At 36.5% G+C, this 18,077-nt stretch overlaps 3 protein-coding genes across 4 annotated transcripts; all 3 read left to right on the plus strand.

The window, feature by feature from the left end:
• The first annotated feature begins 2,795 nt into the window (after positions 1–2,795).
• On the plus strand, positions 2,796–5,135 carry LOC149394136 (uncharacterized). The gene is made up of 5 exons (XM_089618267.1): positions 2,796–3,016; positions 3,317–3,601; positions 3,939–4,178; positions 4,275–4,395; positions 4,800–5,135. The coding sequence occupies exons 1-5, from the start codon at positions 2,796–2,798 to the stop codon at positions 5,133–5,135; spliced, it is 1,203 nt and encodes a 400-aa protein (XP_089474393.1).
• A 3,367-nt stretch (positions 5,136–8,502) lies between these two features.
• On the plus strand, positions 8,503–10,280 carry LOC149394137 (uncharacterized). The gene has a single exon (XM_089618369.1). The coding sequence runs from the start codon at positions 8,539–8,541 to the stop codon at positions 9,946–9,948; it is 1,410 nt and encodes a 469-aa protein (XP_089474495.1). The 5' UTR covers positions 8,503–8,538; the 3' UTR covers positions 9,949–10,280.
• Positions 10,281–15,327: 5,047 nt separating this feature from the next.
• Positions 15,328–17,525, plus strand: LOC149394138 (uncharacterized). Of its 2 annotated transcripts, XM_089618368.1 has the most exons (2): positions 15,328–16,925; positions 17,065–17,525. In XM_089618368.1, the coding sequence occupies exons 1-2, from the start codon at positions 15,432–15,434 to the stop codon at positions 17,152–17,154; spliced, it is 1,584 nt and encodes a 527-aa protein (XP_089474494.1). In that variant the 5' UTR covers positions 15,328–15,431; the 3' UTR covers positions 17,155–17,525. The 2 variants fall into 2 exon arrangements, with proteins under 2 accessions (XP_089474494.1, XP_089474493.1); XM_089618367.1 differs by having other exon boundaries at positions 15,328–17,525.
• Positions 17,526–18,077: the final 552 nt, after the last annotated feature.

An 18,077-nucleotide genomic window follows, 5' to 3' on the forward strand; every position in this document is an offset into this window, starting at 1 on the left:
TCTCATCTCTCGCGGATCGTCGTGATCAAGAACGTCGCTCGTCGGATTACAACAATAATAATAATAATAATAGATTTACAAAAAATCCTATACCCTTTGAATTTCGGGTGTACAAAAAATCTAGAAAAGCGAGAATAAAAAATTCTACGATCAACCACAAATCACAATTCACATAATCATATATTGAATTGCATGAACTTCATATCAAAATATAAATTCATTCAAACCATATTAAATTTAATCACATGAACGAATCAATTAATTAAGTAAATCAACTAGCTCTGATACCACTTGTCGGGGATGATTCCCCCATATAACCATATAAATGCGGAAAAGTAATTAATTACGCTAATCATGAGCTAATTAATTCAATGATTATATGACAAGATCTAGATTTACGTTAATTAAAAATTATAAGAGAGCATATAAGTCAAGCAACCGAAACAAGAGTAAACAAGTACTTATTGATTTTCAGTTCACGAACTGAAAGCTTTCACAATCCGTCTTCGTCTTGAACGTACAAGCCTCCACACGATCAAATAAGGGACTCTACTTCAAGGACTCGATGTGATGACACCTTAGTCTTCCGAAACGTAATCTCCGAGACGAATAAGAAAGATGAGTGAGCACAGTCTTTATCTCACTAGATCACAAAACTAGGTGTTTCGAGATCTCTCTCTTATTTTACTAAGAATGGAAACGAATTTCCGAGGGGAAGAGAAGCAGAAGTGCACGGCCAAGGGAGGGCTAAGTTGCACGAAATTTCTCTCAAAAATTGCTTAAAATAATTGCTTATTTTTTGCCTTCTCATGAACCCCCTGTTTATAGTAGTAAAAATGAGATATTCATGGAATCTTCCAGAATATTTTATTTCCTTTTATTGTGTTCACACTAGTGGATTAAATCTAAGCCGTTGGATCTCAACCAGTGAATCCTACTTTTTCTCTCATCCATCAGATCAATATCTATGGGATATTATTCTTTTATTTAAATAGAGAATAATTTATTTAGTGAGATAATAAAGGAGAATATATTATTCTCCTAAATATTCCCCTAAATACTTTCCTTTAAATAATGAGAAAATATAGGACAATATCTTATATTTTTCACTCTCCTTTATTTAAACAACTAAAGAGAAAATATTGGTAAATACCAATATTATAAAATTCGAATTTTAGGCACACGGCCAAGGGGGAATTTGCGCAAACCCTAGTGCCAAAAATTCCCAAATCCGATTTTCATATTTTGTGCAAGGCTCAATTGCTTAAAACCCAATTAATTATTTATTTACTTGGTCCAACAATAAACAAATAATTAATAATTGTTTATTTACTTGATCAAACAATGAATAAACAATTCTACCATAAATATTTATTTAATTCTGCGAATACCCGTTTTCCAGAATTAATGCTGTCAATCACAATTACAGCAAGTGAGATTAATAATGATAAACATTATTATACGAAAGTTCTTATCCGCCTTTATCAGAGCCGAATCGGGGACTATGGACCTAGTAATAGAAGCTTAACAAATCCGATGAAAAAGACGAAATAGTCCTTTCTCTTTTTCCATCGATTCGTTTAATCTTGATCAAATACTCCACCTTGTAAGCCAAGACTGAACTCTCCTTTATACTAGAATTATATTTACTCATCGTGACGAGTGTCCACTGATATTGTCAGTTCGTGATCAAGATCCTCCAGGTTCAACCCGTGTCAAGAGAAGTCAATTTTTCCGTTTTACTTCTCTTGATACATATCAGCCCTAAGCATTGTTGCTTCCCCAGCGAAAGATTCTTTCGAACGTTACTTACTTCGAAAGTGCTAGCAATCTATCGGTTCTGGAATCAACCCTTAGGTGAGTGAACATTAACCTTCTTTCAGGAAGGCTGGATTCCGTATCTGTAAATCACTTCCTACTCGAATCATGCTCTGAGAAAACTCCCAAGACATAAGCTGTGATTAACATGAATAGCTTTTTAGCGAATGAGTCAAAGAGCTCAGTAACATAACCCAGTGTCCACGATCACTTCAGGATTTAGATCAAGTCTCACTGTGACCATCATAGTGGCCTCGGTTAGTGTGTCGTAACGGTCCTTAAACGACACATCTACACCAAGACCTGTCCGGGTCGTACACTTACCACAAGTGTAGAATGCTCCCACATAGTGATCAGCCTTCACCCATGTGTTCCACATATATGACTTAAGATATAGTTTTCTAGGCGTATATCAGTCATCGACCATGTTTTAGCACACCGCCCGAACTCAGGTGCCCAACACGTGACTTAGTTAAATACGGAGGCTATGGAATAATGAATGTTTAATAAATCTCATTAAATAAGAAATAACGCTTTCAATTCAAATAGATAATAAATGTCAAACTTTATTTTATTAATAATTTCAACGAGAATTTACATAAGTATCTTCTCGTGGGCAAGAATTCCTAACAGTTATTGATATAGTTAAGCTAACGCCCGATGAGGCAGCAAATTAGCCGTCCTCGTCTCGCCTAGAATAACGTCCAATGAAGGGGGAGTCTAGATTTGAAGAGTTTCCATCTCCGTCCACACATGGATTGGAAGAATACATATTTGAACAGCCGTGAGCGTTGGCATCACAGCCCCCTTCCATGCCACAGAGACCGTCACAACCAACTCCACCACATAAATCACCTCCATAACCCCATTCCTCTACACAAGGACACTCTCAACCCACTCCCTCGACACAACGACCTCCACAGCCCCATACCAAACCGTCCAGGATTGGCTGTGAGCACATTGGGGAGAATGAAGTGATGGATTTGAACTCGCCTATCAGAGTCAAGCTAGAAGCTCTATACGCTACCAAACACGCCTTGAAGAAGCATTTGACCTTGTATGCGATAAGTAAACACTTTGCATTCACGACAAAGAGTTCTTGTAAGAAGTATCTCCACGTCATTTGCCCGTGTGAAAATTATGAGTGGGCAATTCGTGCGGTTAGATTAAGGGAGACCGAGGTTTTTCAGATCAGGAGGTATGTGTTTCTCTCAACCTCTCTTATTTACATCATGATTTAGTTATATTCAAGAACCTAAAATCACAGTATTTATTGGCATTAAATTCGACAAACACTGTGATTTATTGACTTTAATATCAATAAACACTATGATTTATTGACTTTAATATCAATAAATACTGTGATTTATTGAATATAATGTCAATAACAACCTCAGTTTTATTGACTTTAATGTCAATAAATACTGTGATTTATTAACAATCGCGCTTTACTAAGATTAGTGATCTATTAAATGACATTCATTTATTCTTAATATAGGTTTGATTCTGAGCATACATGTTCCGTAGAGTCTAGAAAGAATCCAAAAGCCACGGCACTATTCACAGGAGATGTTGTGAAACACAAGTTTGTGGATCCTCGTCAAATGAATTGTAAACCGAAAGAAATCGTTGGTTACATGGAGACAGATTATGGAGTTCGTATGACGTATAAGAAGGCTTGGAGAGCAAAAGAAAAGGCCCTTGTGTTGTTATACGGAACTGACACTGAGTCGTACGCATTTCTGCCCACCTTAAAGTATATGATTGAGACAAAAAATCCAGGGTCTGTTCTGAAACTTACTGTTGACCATGAACACAAATTTATAAAAAAAAATCGTGTTATGTCTCTTAGTCCCTTCATAAGAGGATGGAAGTTTTGTCGGCCTATCATCATTATCGACGCTACGTTCTTGAAGAACTATCATCGTGGAACTTTGTTTACAGCGGTAGCGATGGATGCAAATGAACAATGTTTTTCCCTCGCCTTCGGTGTTGGAGACTCTGAATCGAATGAGTCATGGTTGAATTTTTTGAGCACGTTAAAGGCAGCGATAAGGGAGAGGCAACGTCAAGTCATTGTATCTGACAGGAACAATGGAATATGTAATGATGTGGCAAAGGTTTTTCCAAATTCGGCACATGTGTATTGCGCATCATCTTCTTGGCAACGTGAAGAACAATTTCAAGGGTCTCACCAAGAGTTTCAACTGGAAATTTTATGGTGCAGCAAAGGCATATAATCGTATGGAATTTGAAAAGTATATGGGCATGATCGACCGGGAAAATATTGAAATTCGACAATACCTTGCGAATGAAGTGGGACATGAAAAATGGGCTCGTTGCTACATTACCAATACAAGGTACTCAATCATGACCTCAAACAATGCCGAGTCTATGAATGCAATTGACTCCAAAGCTAGAGATTTTCCAATTTCAAAGTTAATTGATTGGTTAAGAGAGAGAATGCAAAAGTTGTTCTATGACCGAAGAGAATTAGCAACGGCTTCAACGAAGGTGCTTACTCTAAAATTTCAAAAGCGAATGGATGACTCTCATGCTCTTTCTAATTTAATGCTGGTAAGTTCTATACTAATGTAATATGCTCTTTCTCAAAATTATTTTTCAATAACTCACTGTGACTTTTTATTGACATTAATATCAATAAGTTCCAATGTTTATTGACATTAATATGAATAAAAAAAAGAACAGGAATCAATAATTTTTCAAAAACTCAATGTGATTTTTTATTGACATTAATACCAATAAATTAATACCAATAAGTTCTTCCTCAAAAAAAAAAATACCAATAAGTTCTAATGTTTATTGACATTAATATGAATAAAAAATAGAACAAGAATTAATTATTTTTCAAGAACTCACTGTGACTTTTTATTGACATTATACCAATAAGTTCCAATGTTTATTGACATTAATATCACATTATTATTCCAGAATTCACTGTGAATACTTGTTCATTGTAGGTGAGACCTTCAATAGTTTTTGAGTTTGAGGTTTTAGATAAAGATGGAGAGAGATGGGCTGTGAATTTGCAGCATAAAACATGCTCATGTTTAGAATTTCAAACAGATAGTTTTGTATGCGCTCATGCGATTGCGGCATGCCATATTCGTAACCTTCCACCTATGGACTTTTGTTCTGCCTATTATACCACCGAGTACTGGAAAATGTGTTATTTAGGTGTCATCCACCCCATGGCAGTGCTAAAGCATGGGACATTCCTGTTGAAGTTAAACAAATCAAATTACTTCATCCTCACTTCAACAGTCGTCCGGCAGGTAGACCTAAGAAGAGAATGATACTAGCTATCACAAGTTTTTATTGACATATATGTCAATAAACCACAAGTTTTTATTGACATTTATGTCAATAAATCGTATGTGTTTATTGATATGAATAGAAATAAATCAGTTGACGTATTGACATGAATTATTGACAAGAATCCCAATAAATGAATTTATGGTACCTCATCGGTTAGCCATTTGTCTGCCGTCCACAAGGTGTAAAACCATGTCTTCGAGCTAATGTATGCGTCCCGGAAGTCCCAAGATGGAGACAACGACTCTTCAAAGTCATTGTATTTAATCTTGACATTTGTCTTCTTGTATCTTAGTTTTAGACCAACTTCCAACCACTTTTTCATCACATCAACATCATCTACGGAAGGCGGCACCGTTGGATCCGAGAGTGGATAGGGAGAGGACATTTTCTTCGGACCGGTGGTGAAAAGAACATATAATCGCGACTTCGGTGCAGGAGTGTGTGTTCTATACCGAGGATGAGCACGTTCAACAAAAATAAAGTATTTTAAACTTCGCCTTCTTCTCAGTCTGCCATTCTTCGCTCTGGGAGACCAAGGATTGCACGACGTCCCTCTTATTTAAGGCACCCTTGTGGAAGGCAGTTTCATAGAGGCCATCCTTAACAACTTCCGAATAAGAACATTTAGTGTAGTCGTCAACAAACCGCAAGCCGGTGATCTCCGTAAAATTCTCCTTACTGAATGACCGAGGTTCACCGCCAATTTCAAAAAACAAAGTGTCAGAAGATGAGTCCTTGTATTGTCCAGCCTGCGAGATAATATGGTTGACTATCACTGAAGAAATGGCTATCTCGTGGACGTCAAGGAAATGCCCAAAACAAGACTGCCTGAATATATGGTCATCTTCCTCGGACATTGATTTCTTGATGACCTCATTGAACTTTTGAATACCGCCCAAAAAGTTGAACGTAACCCCGGCAATTTGGTCATGGTCCAAGACTATGCTCTATCCCTAAATGACAAAAAAATAACTTAGAACATGATAACGTTGAAGCAACAATGTCAAACCTGTCGGTTTATTGACATCAATGTCAATAAACCAGCTACTGTCAACGATACTCGCATAACAAAACACATGTTATCAAAATTGGGAAACAACAACATTGTATAAACACATGTTTTTAGTAACATCTCACATAATTAACATCTCAAAAAGAAGCAAATTTATATAATCAACATCAACGGATTTTTCAACAACAAAATCATGGTTTTTCTTCAACAACATAGAACTATAATCACCATCAACATTATAATCAACTTAAAAAATAATCACCAACCTTTTGTTTTTTATCGAATGACTTTGTGATTCTGGGCTTAGCCGATGATTTTTTTTATGATGAAATCGTCAAAGGAATCATCTTCGGCTTCGGATACCACATTGGTATCTATCTTTGGTCGCTTGGCCGGAGACTTTGGCGACTTTGAGATGGTAGTCTTCCTCTTCTTCTTTGCAACGCGCGGATTCTTCTTCGCCACGCTCGGATTTGACCCATCGGCGTTGGAATGGGACACGCGAGGACTTCTACGCACCACCTGGGGCGATTTCTCTGGCGACGGTTTGGGTTTCTTGGCGGGAGATTTCTTCTTAGGGTTTGAGTTTGGGTCCGGTATTTGGGTTTGGGTCAAAATGGTTCTCGTTTTAGGGTTTTGGTCTGGGTGTTCGTCATTAGGGTCTGGGTGTTCGTCATTTTGGGTGGTTTTTGCTGAAGAAATGGAGACGAACGAGAGAGAGAGAGAGAGAGAGAGAGAGAGAGAGAGAGAGAGAGAGGCGCGGTGGGTCTCGGTCTGGGTGAGAGACGCGGTGAGAGAGAGAGAGAGAGCGAAATGGAGATAGAGATAGCGATGAAGAAGATGAAGTGGAGTCGGGTGAGAGGCGCGGTGAAGAAGATGAAGTGGAGTCGGGTTTTTTTTGCTGACGAACTGGAGAGAGAGGGAGATTTTGGATTTTGGATTTGGACAAAGAAGAAGAAAATAAAATTTTAGGATTTGGGTTTACTTGGTTTCAAATTTTCATTCAGTTAATAAAATTAAAATAAAGGTTTTCATTTTCTTAATAATTATCTAATAAAAAGAAACTATATAGGAAGGATATAAATGTAATAGCTCATTTCATGTAGTCATATTTTAAGATTAAATTGGACTTATTTGATTTTTGTTCAAAATCATTGTAGAAGTCATAGAATAGGAATAATCTCTTTTTTTAAACAAGTTAATATATTTCAAGTTTTGAACATAAACACCACTTCACAAAAACAAGAGGAGACCAAAACAACAAGTATATCTGAAATAACAAGGCCAACATCGATTTTTGGAATCGTCTTGGTCACCACCACCTCGCAATCCGATTGGATCATCACATTCAAAACGAGCTTTCTTCAAGCCTTCCAAAATAGTCAGACGAGAAAAGTAATATAGGTCAAAAAAAACAAATTCAATAGAGTTCCGGAAAATACATCTCACTCCGCATGTCAATTTTATTTAAGAAAAATGACAATTTAATATATTATTTAAGAAAACTTTCAATTTATTTTACAATATATAAATAAGATACGACGGGTAATTAGGATTGTATTTTTAAATATTGTATATTTAAACTATAGTTTTAATTAAGGTAACCATAATGTTATTTTAAACAGTTTGTTCTTTATCATATTGAGCTAAAATGATATTATTTTACCTAGTAAGGGTAAATGAAACAATTATTATCATTATGATAAATTGAAAAATACTAAACATATCCAAATTTGTAATTTCCGTATAAAATGTGGAGTTGGTATTCTATGACTTCGTTACAAAAAATAAAGTTTAAACTAAAGAAAATATAACAAGAATGAACTGAACTAGAAAACAAAACAAAGTAGGAAAGAAAATAGGGCGGTTTGTCGAGGACCTGCGGATGCGAAATCAAAAGAAAGAAAGAAGAAGAAATCCGTTCTAAGAAGATGAATTTCCAAATGCTGAGCAGAAGATCCTCTGGTAATTGTTCAATCTTCTCTAGTTTGGCTCATTTTCGTTCTTGTAGCTATGCTTCTGCTAGTAGTGCAGCTGAATTTGAGAAATTGGTCCAAACTCGGTGCAAATCTCGAGACTTATCTATAGGCGAAGCTCTGCGACTCTTCGATACCTTCTCTGATATGAAACCCATGCCCTCTGTTCGGAGTTTCAATCAATTGATTGATTCAATGTCGAAGAAGAACCAGTTCTCCACTGTGGTCTCTATGTACTCATACCTCGTTAGGTTTCGTTGGTCCGATTTCGAACCTAGTATTTGTACTCTCAACATCGTTGCTAAGTGTTTATGGCGGTCAAACAGTGCGAAGTCAGGTTTTGCAGTGATCTCGATCGCCATTAAAAGTGGGCTTGTTCCTAATTCGTTCACCATGAATACTCTTCTCGACGGTCTCTGTAAAGAAGGCTCATTGATTGAGGCGATGGATTTGTTCGAGAACATGGTCAAGCAACAAAAAGAGTTGTGCGACGAGGCAACATATGGGACCATCATCAATGGGTTTTGTAAGGCCGGAAAGACCCAACAGGCAATCGGCCTTCTTAAGCGAATCGTCAAATTTGAAGGGATCAAACTGGATCTATACAGCTTTAATGCGATCATTGACGGGCTCATCAAAGAAAGACGAACTGAGGCGGCACTGAGCTTGTTTCGGGACCTGACCAGCCACGGTCTTAAGCCCGATGTTGTTAGCTATAACTCGCTGATTAATGGATTATGCAAATCTGGCCGTTGGGAAGAAGTCCAGAAACTTCTAGCTGACATGGATAATGATGGAGTTTCTCGGAATGTTCATACCTACAATATTGTCATTGATTCGCTTTGCAAAAGTGAGAAAATCGATGAAGCGATATCACTGTTTAAGACGATGCCAACTCAAGGTATGAAGCCTGATGTTGTCACATTCACTTCTATAATTAATGCATTGTCAAGATGTAAAGCTGGCCGAGTGGAAGAAGCAAGTCTGTTCATCGAGAAGATGGTCGATTCTGGAATCCTTCCCAACATCATCACTTTCAATACCATGTTGGATGCCCTTGCCAGAAATGGAAGAGCCAAAGAAGCGCTGGATAATCTTGAAGTAATGACAAAAATGGGTCTCAAGCCCAATGTCAACACATACAATTCTTTGATCTACGGGTTGTGCAAGTCGGGCTTATGGAAAGAAGCCAAAGAGCTGTTCGACAAAATGAAGGATCGAGGTGTATCCCCGGATGTAATTACATACTCTATTTTAGTCGATGCTTTGTCCAAGGTTGGAAGGATAAAAGATGCTCTGGCTGTGTTCGAGTCGATGATTCAAAGAGATATCCCTCCAAACATTATCACATACAACTCTTTGTTATGTGGGTTGAGTCGTTCGAATAATATGGAAGGAGCCATGAGGTTGTTTGACAAGATGGCGACACGAAAGATCATCCCAGACATTGTGACTGTAAGTATTCTTATCGATGGCTTTGCTAGAGATGGGAAGATGGATAAGGCTCAACAATTGTTTGAAGCAATGATTCAGAATGGTTCGAAGCCAGATTTGATTACTTACAGCACATTAATAAATGGGTATTGCCTACAAGGTGAGATGGAGAAGGCCAAGGAGGTGTTTGATAAAATGCCATTTCTGCCGAATATCATTTCATACCACACTCTGGTCGAAGGCTACATAAAGACGGGACAAATAGATGTTGCTCTCAAGCTTCTCAAGGATATGATCTGTGATGGTGTGGTTCCTGATTATATAACACGGAACATTTTGAAGAAGATTCATGTGATGAGGCTCAAATGAAGCACTTGTAAAATAACCTTGCCATAGGCCATGGTTATGAACTTGTATTTTTACTTATTTAGCACATGTTAAGGATTATAATTTTTCAAGTCGGAGTAACATATTCTGAAAGGAATTAATTGTACCTGATTACAACTCCTAATGCATCAGCTTTTTATATTGTTTACGATTTCCACTTTTGGAGAACATGGTTGTAAATGGTTGACAACAATTTAAGCATTTGATCTTACTGATTTTTGTTACCCATGAATTTCTTAAGACTGTTTGTTTTCCTGTCATCAAGCTCTGTAAGAACAGTTGGCTTTCTAAATTGTTCTATTGGGTGCAAAGGGACCTCGAAATTTCTCGCAAATGGAAATCACGTAATCACTCTAATTGAGACCAAAGTTATAGAATGATGTGCAGACAAATACAGAGGAAGAAGAAAAAATAAATAAATTCAGCGGTGAACATTACAAAGGTTATGCAAGTGTCTTTTGGGTTCAGAAAGAAAGGTTGATATGTTTTTTAACTTCTCTCCACTAATATTATCTTCAAAGAAAGGACATTCACAACCACCACCAGGATTAAGATATGATTTCTTAGCATTTTTATAGCTTTCGTCGTTGCATATCTAAAGCGAAAAGGAAGATGGCAATTGATGTATAGTCTGTAATGGCTGATGCTCATCTTAATAAAGATTTGAAAAAAAAAAAAAAAAAAAAAAAAAAAAAAAAACTAGGTTGTTGATGAAGTATTGAAAGCTTTGGATGATAAGCTTGTTGATGAAGTATTGAAAGCTTTGGATGATAAGCTTGTTGATGAATTGTTTTTGAAGTGGTTGCGTGTTATTGGAATTGAAAAAAAAAAAACAAAAAAACAAACAAACAAACCCAGCAAAGAAGCAAGAAAGGGCTAAATTAGAGACAATACTAGCTGGGAACTGTCAATTTGAGGACAAAGTTTGTAAAAGAGATGTTAGATCGAGACTTATTTTAAATAATTTTCTGTGACGGACTATATTATAAAAATAGTAGGTAATTAAGCCACCTAAACTTTGAGAATAAGTAACCAACATTCGATAAATTTTAAGTAAATAGCCAAAATATTGACATGACATAACGCGGCATCATATGGTACTTTTCTTAATTTCCAGTTTTTCCATCTTGTTAACTGAATATTAGAATCACAACTTAATTTTAAAATTCAAATATTATACATTATAATCGGCATTTTTTTTTTAATTTTGAATATTGTTATTAATAATAGTAATTCTCTCTCTCTCTCTCTCTCTCTCTCTCTCTCTCCAACCCGTGATTGTTAGGAATTCTTGCCCACGAGAAGATACTTATGTAAATTCTCGTTGAAATTATTAATAAAATAAAATTTGACATTTATTATCTATTTGGATTGAAAGCGTTATTTCTCATTTAATGAGATTTATTAAACATTCATTATTCCATAGCCCTCTGTATCTAACTGAGTCACGTGCTGGGCACTTGAGTTCTGGCGGTGTGCTAAAACATGGTCGATGACTGATATACGCCTGGAAAACTATATCTAAAGTCATATATGTGGAACACATAGGTGAATGCTGATCACTATGTGGGAGCATTCTACACTTGTGGTAAGTGTACGACTTGGACATGTCTTGGTGTAGATGTGTCGTTTAAGGACCGTTACGACATACTAACCGAGGCCACTATGATGGTCATAGTGAGACTTGATCTAAATCCTGAAGTGATCATGGACACTGGGTTATGTTACTGAGCTCTTTGACTCATTCGCTAAAAGGCTATTCATGCTAATCACAGCTTATGTCTTGGGAGTCTTCTCAGAGCATAATTCGAGTGGGAAATGATTTACAGATACGAAATCCAGCCTTCCTGAAAGAAGGTTAATGTTCTCTCACCTAAGGGTTGATTCCAGAACCGATAGATTGCGCGCACTTTCGAAGTAAGTAACGTTCGAAAGAATCTTTCGCTAGGGAAGCAACAATGCTTAGGGCTGATATGTATCAAGGGAAGTATAACGGAATAAATTGACTTCTCTCGATATTGGTTGAACCTGGAGGATCTTGATCACGAACTGACTATATCAGTGGACACTCGTCACGATGAGTAAATATAATTCTAGTATAAATGAGAGTTCAGTCTTGGCTTACAAAGTGGAGTATTTGACCAAGATTAGACGAATCGATGAAAAAGGGAAAGGACTATTTCGTCTTTTTCATCGGATTTGTTAAGCTTCTATTACTAGGTCCATAGTCCCCGATTCGGCTCTGATAAAGGCGGATAAGAACTTTCGTATAATAATGTTTATCATTATTAATCTCACTTGCTGTAATTATGATTGACAGCATTAATTCTGGAAAACGGGTATTCGCAGAATTAAATAAATATTTATGGTAGAATTGTTTATTTATTGTTTGATCAAGTAAATAAACAATTATTAATTATTTGTTTATTGTTGGACCAAGTAAATAAATGATTAATTGGGTTTTAAGCAATTGGGCCATGCACACATGGAAAAGTCGAATTAGGGTTTTGGCACTAGGGAGTTGCGCTAATCACCTTGGCCGTGTGCCATCAAGTTCTAAAATTTCAAAGGGAAAATAACACATTTATACCCTGTGTTTTAGTGAAATGTCGAGTTTAACCCTCGGTTTTCAAAAATGTCGAGTTCATACCCTCTGTTTAACTCAAATGACGAAATTATACCCTCTGTTTAACTAAAATGACGAAATTATACCATGAAATAGACAAGAGTGTCACAGATATTCTTTTTATTGACTTTTCATTGACGTTGACTATAATATTTATATATAAAGACCAATTATCTTTATTCATTCGCGCCATATATGTAATTTACTTAAAAACTAAAAAAATAAACAACAATCTCTTAATCGTGAAGAACACAGAAAGATGCAAAGAGGTAAACATCGATAGTTGATAGTCATCAAAATCGCATATTCGAACAGAGAATCCAGGATTTAGAGTTACAATTCGAACACGGAATGAAGTCATTTCTGAGGAGGTATGAGTTTTATTATTTAATTTCAATTTAAGGATATTTTTATTTCAAAATTGAGAATTTGGAAGTTAGAGCACTGATTTAGATTTGATTTGATTTTTCTTATATAAGAGTTAATATCAATTAAAGAGAGATTTGTACGCTGTTATTCATTTCAGGGTATAATTTCGTCAATTTAGTTAAACAGAGGGTAAAATTTCGTCATTTTAGTTAAATAGAGGGTATGAACTCGACATTTTTGAAAACCGAGGGTTAAACTCGACATTTCACTAAAACACAGGGTATAAATGTGTTATTTTCCCAATTTCAAATTGGTATTTACCAATATTTTTTCTTTAGTTGTTCAAATAAAGGAGAGAGAATAATATAAGATATTGTCTTTTATTCTCTCCTTATTTAAAGGAAAGTATTTAGGAGAATATATGAGAATATATTTAAAGGAAAATAATATATTCTCCTTTATTATCTCACTAAATAAAATATTCTTTATTTAAATAGAGAATAATATCCCATAGATATTGATCTGATGGATGAGAGAAAAAGTAGGATTCACTTGTTGAGATCCAAGGGCCTAGATTAAATCCTCTAGTGTGAACACAATAAAAGGAAATAATATATTCTGGAAGATTCCATGAATATCTCATTTTACTACTATAAATAGGGGTTCATGGGAAGGCAAAATTAAGCAATTAATTTGTGAAAAAATTCGTGCATTCTAGCCTCCCTTGGCCGTGCACTTCTGCCTCTCCTTCCCCTCGGAAATTCGTTTCCATTCTTAGTAAAATAAGAGCGAGATCTCGAAACACCTAGTTTTGTGATCTAATGAGATAAAGACTGTGTCCACTCATCTTTCTTATTCGTCTCGGAGATTACGTTTCGGAAGACTAAGGTGTCATCCTCGAGTCTTTCATCAAGACGACGCAAGGAGTACGCGATTGGTATAAGAGCGTTCTGTAGCTGAACCGAAAATCAATGTAAGTATTCGTTTACTCTTAAATCGGTTGTTTGACATATATGTTATCGTATAAAATTAATTAACGTAAATCTAGATCTTATCATATAATCAATTAATTAATTAGCTAATGATTAGCGTAATTAATTAATTTTCCGCATTAATATGGTTATATGAGAGAATCATCCCCAACAGTGATATCAAAGCCAAATCGGGATAACAACTCCTTGCGCTCTCCTTTTTTATAGCATGAGTATGCGACGGCAGAGACGGCGACGAGGCAGAGGATCGGTGGGATAGAGGCGAGAAGCAAGTTTTGATCTCTATATTGCGGCGGAAGACGAAGAGGCTTGACTTCGAGAGGACGTATTAGTCGATCTGTAGGAGCGACTCGATATGGGACCGGCTTAGGGAGCGGAGGCCAAGTCCACCGAAGCCATAGTTGGAGTCGGAGAACGAAATATTGAGCCGCTTCTTGTAGCCTTCAAAGCTGATAGTCGAGGAGACCGTAGTTTGTGAGTACTCCACGACCACGGCCGATTCAAAATAAGAGTTTTATTTTTATTTTTTTAAAAAGTAAAAATAGAAATAGGAGTATGAGGCGAACGATTAGAGATTAATATTGGTCATATTGAAATCTTTACACACCAAAGTTGTAATTTTTTTTCTTAGAGAAACAGTGGGTTCATAGACCCCTAAAATTAATCCGGCATTTCCATCAAAGCCTCATCTTTTAACTCAAGGTACATCAAAGTCAAGACTGAGAGTTTATTATTTTTTTTTAACAAGTTAATATATTACAAGTTATGAACATAAACTCCACTTCACAAAAACTAGAGGAGGCAAAAACAGCAAGTATATCTGAAATAACAAGGCCAACATCGATTTTTGGAATCGTCTTGGTCACCACCATCTCGCAATCCGATTGAATCATCACCTTCAAAACGAGCTTTCTTCAAGCCTTCCGAAATAGCCAGGCGAGAAAAGTAATAAAGGTCAAAAGAACAAATTCAATAGAGTTCCAAAAAATACATCTCACTCCGCATGTCAATTTTATTTAAGAAAAATGTCGATTTAATATATTATTTAAGAAAACTTTCAAGTTAATTTACAATATATAAATAAGTTGACGGGTAATTAGGACTGTATTTTTAAATATTGTATATTTAAACTATAGTTTTAGTTAAGGTAACCATAATGTTATTTTAAACAGTTTGTTCTTTATCATATTGAGCTAAAATAATATTATTTTACCTGTAAGGGTAAATGAAACAATTTTTATCATTATGATAAATTGAAAAATACTAAACATATCCAAATTTGTAATTTCCGTACAAAATGTGGAGTTGATATTCTATGACTTCGTTACAAAAATTAAAGTTTAAACTAAAGAAAATATAAAAAAGAATGAACTGAACTAGAAAACAAAACAAAGTAGGAAAGAAAATAGGGCGGTTTGTCGAGGACCTGCGGATGCGAAATCGAAAAAAAGAAGAAGAAGAAAATCCGTTCTAAGAAGATGAATTTCCAAATGCTGAGCAGAAGATCCTCTGGTAATTGTTCAATCTTCTCTAGTTTTGCTCATTTTCGTTCTTGTAGCTATGCTTCTGCTAGTAGTACAGCTGAATATGAGAAATTGGTCCAAACTCGGTGCAAATCTCGAGACTTATCTATAGGCGAAGCTCTGCGTCTCTTCAATGACATGTCTGATATGAGACCCATGCCCTCTGTTTGGAGTTTCAATCAATTGATTGATTCAATGTCGAAGATGAATCAGTTCTCCACTGTGGTTTCTATGTACTCACACCTCGTCAAGTTTCGTGGGTCCGATTTCCAACCCGATGTTTGTACTCTGACCATCGTTGCTAAGTGTTTTGGGAGGTCAAACAGTGCGAAGTCAGGCTTCTCAGTTCTCTCTGTGGCCATTAAAAGCGGGATTCGTCCTAATTCGTTCACCATGAATACTCTTCTCGACGGGCTTTGTAAGGAAGGTTCTATGGCTGAGGCGATGGATTTGTTCGAGAAGATGGTCAAGCAACAGAAAGAGTTGTGCGACGAGGCAACATATGGGACCATCATCAATGGGTTTTGTAAGGCCGGAGAGACCCAAAAGGCAATCGGTCTTCTTAAGCGAATCCTTAAAGTTGAAGGGATCAAACTGAATTTGTACTGTTTTAGTGCTCTCATCGACGGCCTTTGTAAAGAAAGACGAACTGAGGCGGCACTGAGCTTGTTTCGGGACCTGACCAGCCGCGGTCTTAAGCCCGATGTTGTTAGCTATAACTCACTGATTAATGGATTATGCAAATCTGGCCGCTTGGAAGAAGTCCATAAACTTCTAGCTGACATGGATAATGATGGAGTTTCTCGGGATGTTCATACCTACAATATTGTCATTGATTCGCTTTGCAAATATGAGAAAATCGATGAAGCGATAGCACTGTTTAAGACGATGCCAGCACAAGGTATGAGGCCTGATGTTGTCACATTCACTTCTCTGATTGATGCGTTGTGCAAAGCTGGCCGAGTGGAAGAAGCAAATCTGTTCATCGAGAAGATGGTCGATTCTGGAATCCTCCCCAACATCATCGCTTTCAATACTATGTTGGATGCCCTTGCCAGAAATGGAAGAGCCAAAGAAGCGCTGGATAATCTTGAAGTAATGACAAAAATGGGTCTCAAGCCCAACGTCTACACATACAGTTCTTTGATCTACGGGTTGTGCAAGTCGGGCTTATGGAGAGAAGCCAAAGAGCTGTTTGACAAAATGAAGGATCAAGGTGTATCGCCGAATGTAATAACATACTCTATCTTAGTCGATGCTTTCTCCAAGGTTGGAAGGACAAAAGACGCTTTGGCTGTGTTCGAGATGATGATGCGAAGAGACCTAAGACCAAACATTATGACATACAACTCTTTGTTATGTGGGTTGTGTCGTACGAACAATATGGAAGGAGCCATGAGGTTGTTTGACAAGATGGCGACACGAAAGATCATCCCAGATATCATGACTGTAAGTATTCTCATCGATGGCTTTGCTAGAGATGGGATGATGGATAAGGCTCAACAATTGTTTGAAGCAATGATTCAGAATGGTTCGAAGCCAGATTTGATTACTTATAACACATTAATAAATGGGTATTGCCTACAAGGTGAGATGGAGAAGGCCAAGGAGGTGTTTGATAAAATGCCATTTCTGCCGAATATCGTTTCATACCACACTCTGGTCGAATGCTACATAAAGACGGGACAAATAGATGTTGCTCTCAAGCTTCTCAAGGATATGATCTGTGATGGTGTGGTTCCTGATTATATAACACGGAACATTTTGAAGAAGATTCATGTGATGAGGCTCAAATGAAGCACTTGTAAAATAACCTTGCCATAGGCCGTGGTTATGAACTTGTATTTTTACTTATTTAGCACATGTTAAGGATTATAATTTTTCGAGTCGGAGTAACATATTCTGAAAGGAATTAATTGTACCTGATTACAACTCCTAATGCATCAGCTTTTTATATTGTTAACGATTTCCACTTTTGGAGAACATGGTTGTAAATGGTTGATAACAATTTAAGCATTTGATCTTACTGATTTTTGTTACACATGAATTTCTTAAGACTGTTTGTTTTCCTGTCTTCAAGCTCTGTAAGAACAGTTGGCTTTCTAAATTGTTCTATTGGGTGCAAAGGGACCTCGAAATATCTTGCAAATGGAAATCGCGTAATTACTCTAATTGAGACCAAAGTTGTAGAATGATGTGCAGACAAATACAGAGGAAGAAGAAAAAAAATAAATAAATTGAGCGGTGAACATTGCAAAGGTTATGCAAGTGTCTTTTGGGTTCAGAAAGAAAGGTTGATATGTTTTTTTAACTTCTCTCCACTAATATTATCTTCAAAGAAAGGACATTCACAACCACCACCGGTTAAGATGTGATTTCTTAGCTTTTTATAGCTTTTGTTCATAATCAAAATATTAGGCAATTAAGTCATCTAAACTTAGAGAATAAATAACCGACATTCGATAAATTTTAAGGAAATAGTTAAAATAGTGACATGGCATGACGCGGCATCATAGGGTATTTTTCCTGATTTCCAGTTTTTTCCCCTTGTTAATTGAATATTAGAATCTGTTTAAAATTTGAAAATTATACATTATAATC

Source organism: Urtica dioica, chromosome 6 (assembly GCF_054948205.1).
Source record: "Urtica dioica subsp. dioica isolate 48M chromosome 6, U.dioica_male_clone48M_v1_H2, whole genome shotgun sequence".
Lineage (NCBI taxonomy): Eukaryota > Viridiplantae > Streptophyta > Magnoliopsida > Rosales > Urticaceae > Urtica > Urtica dioica.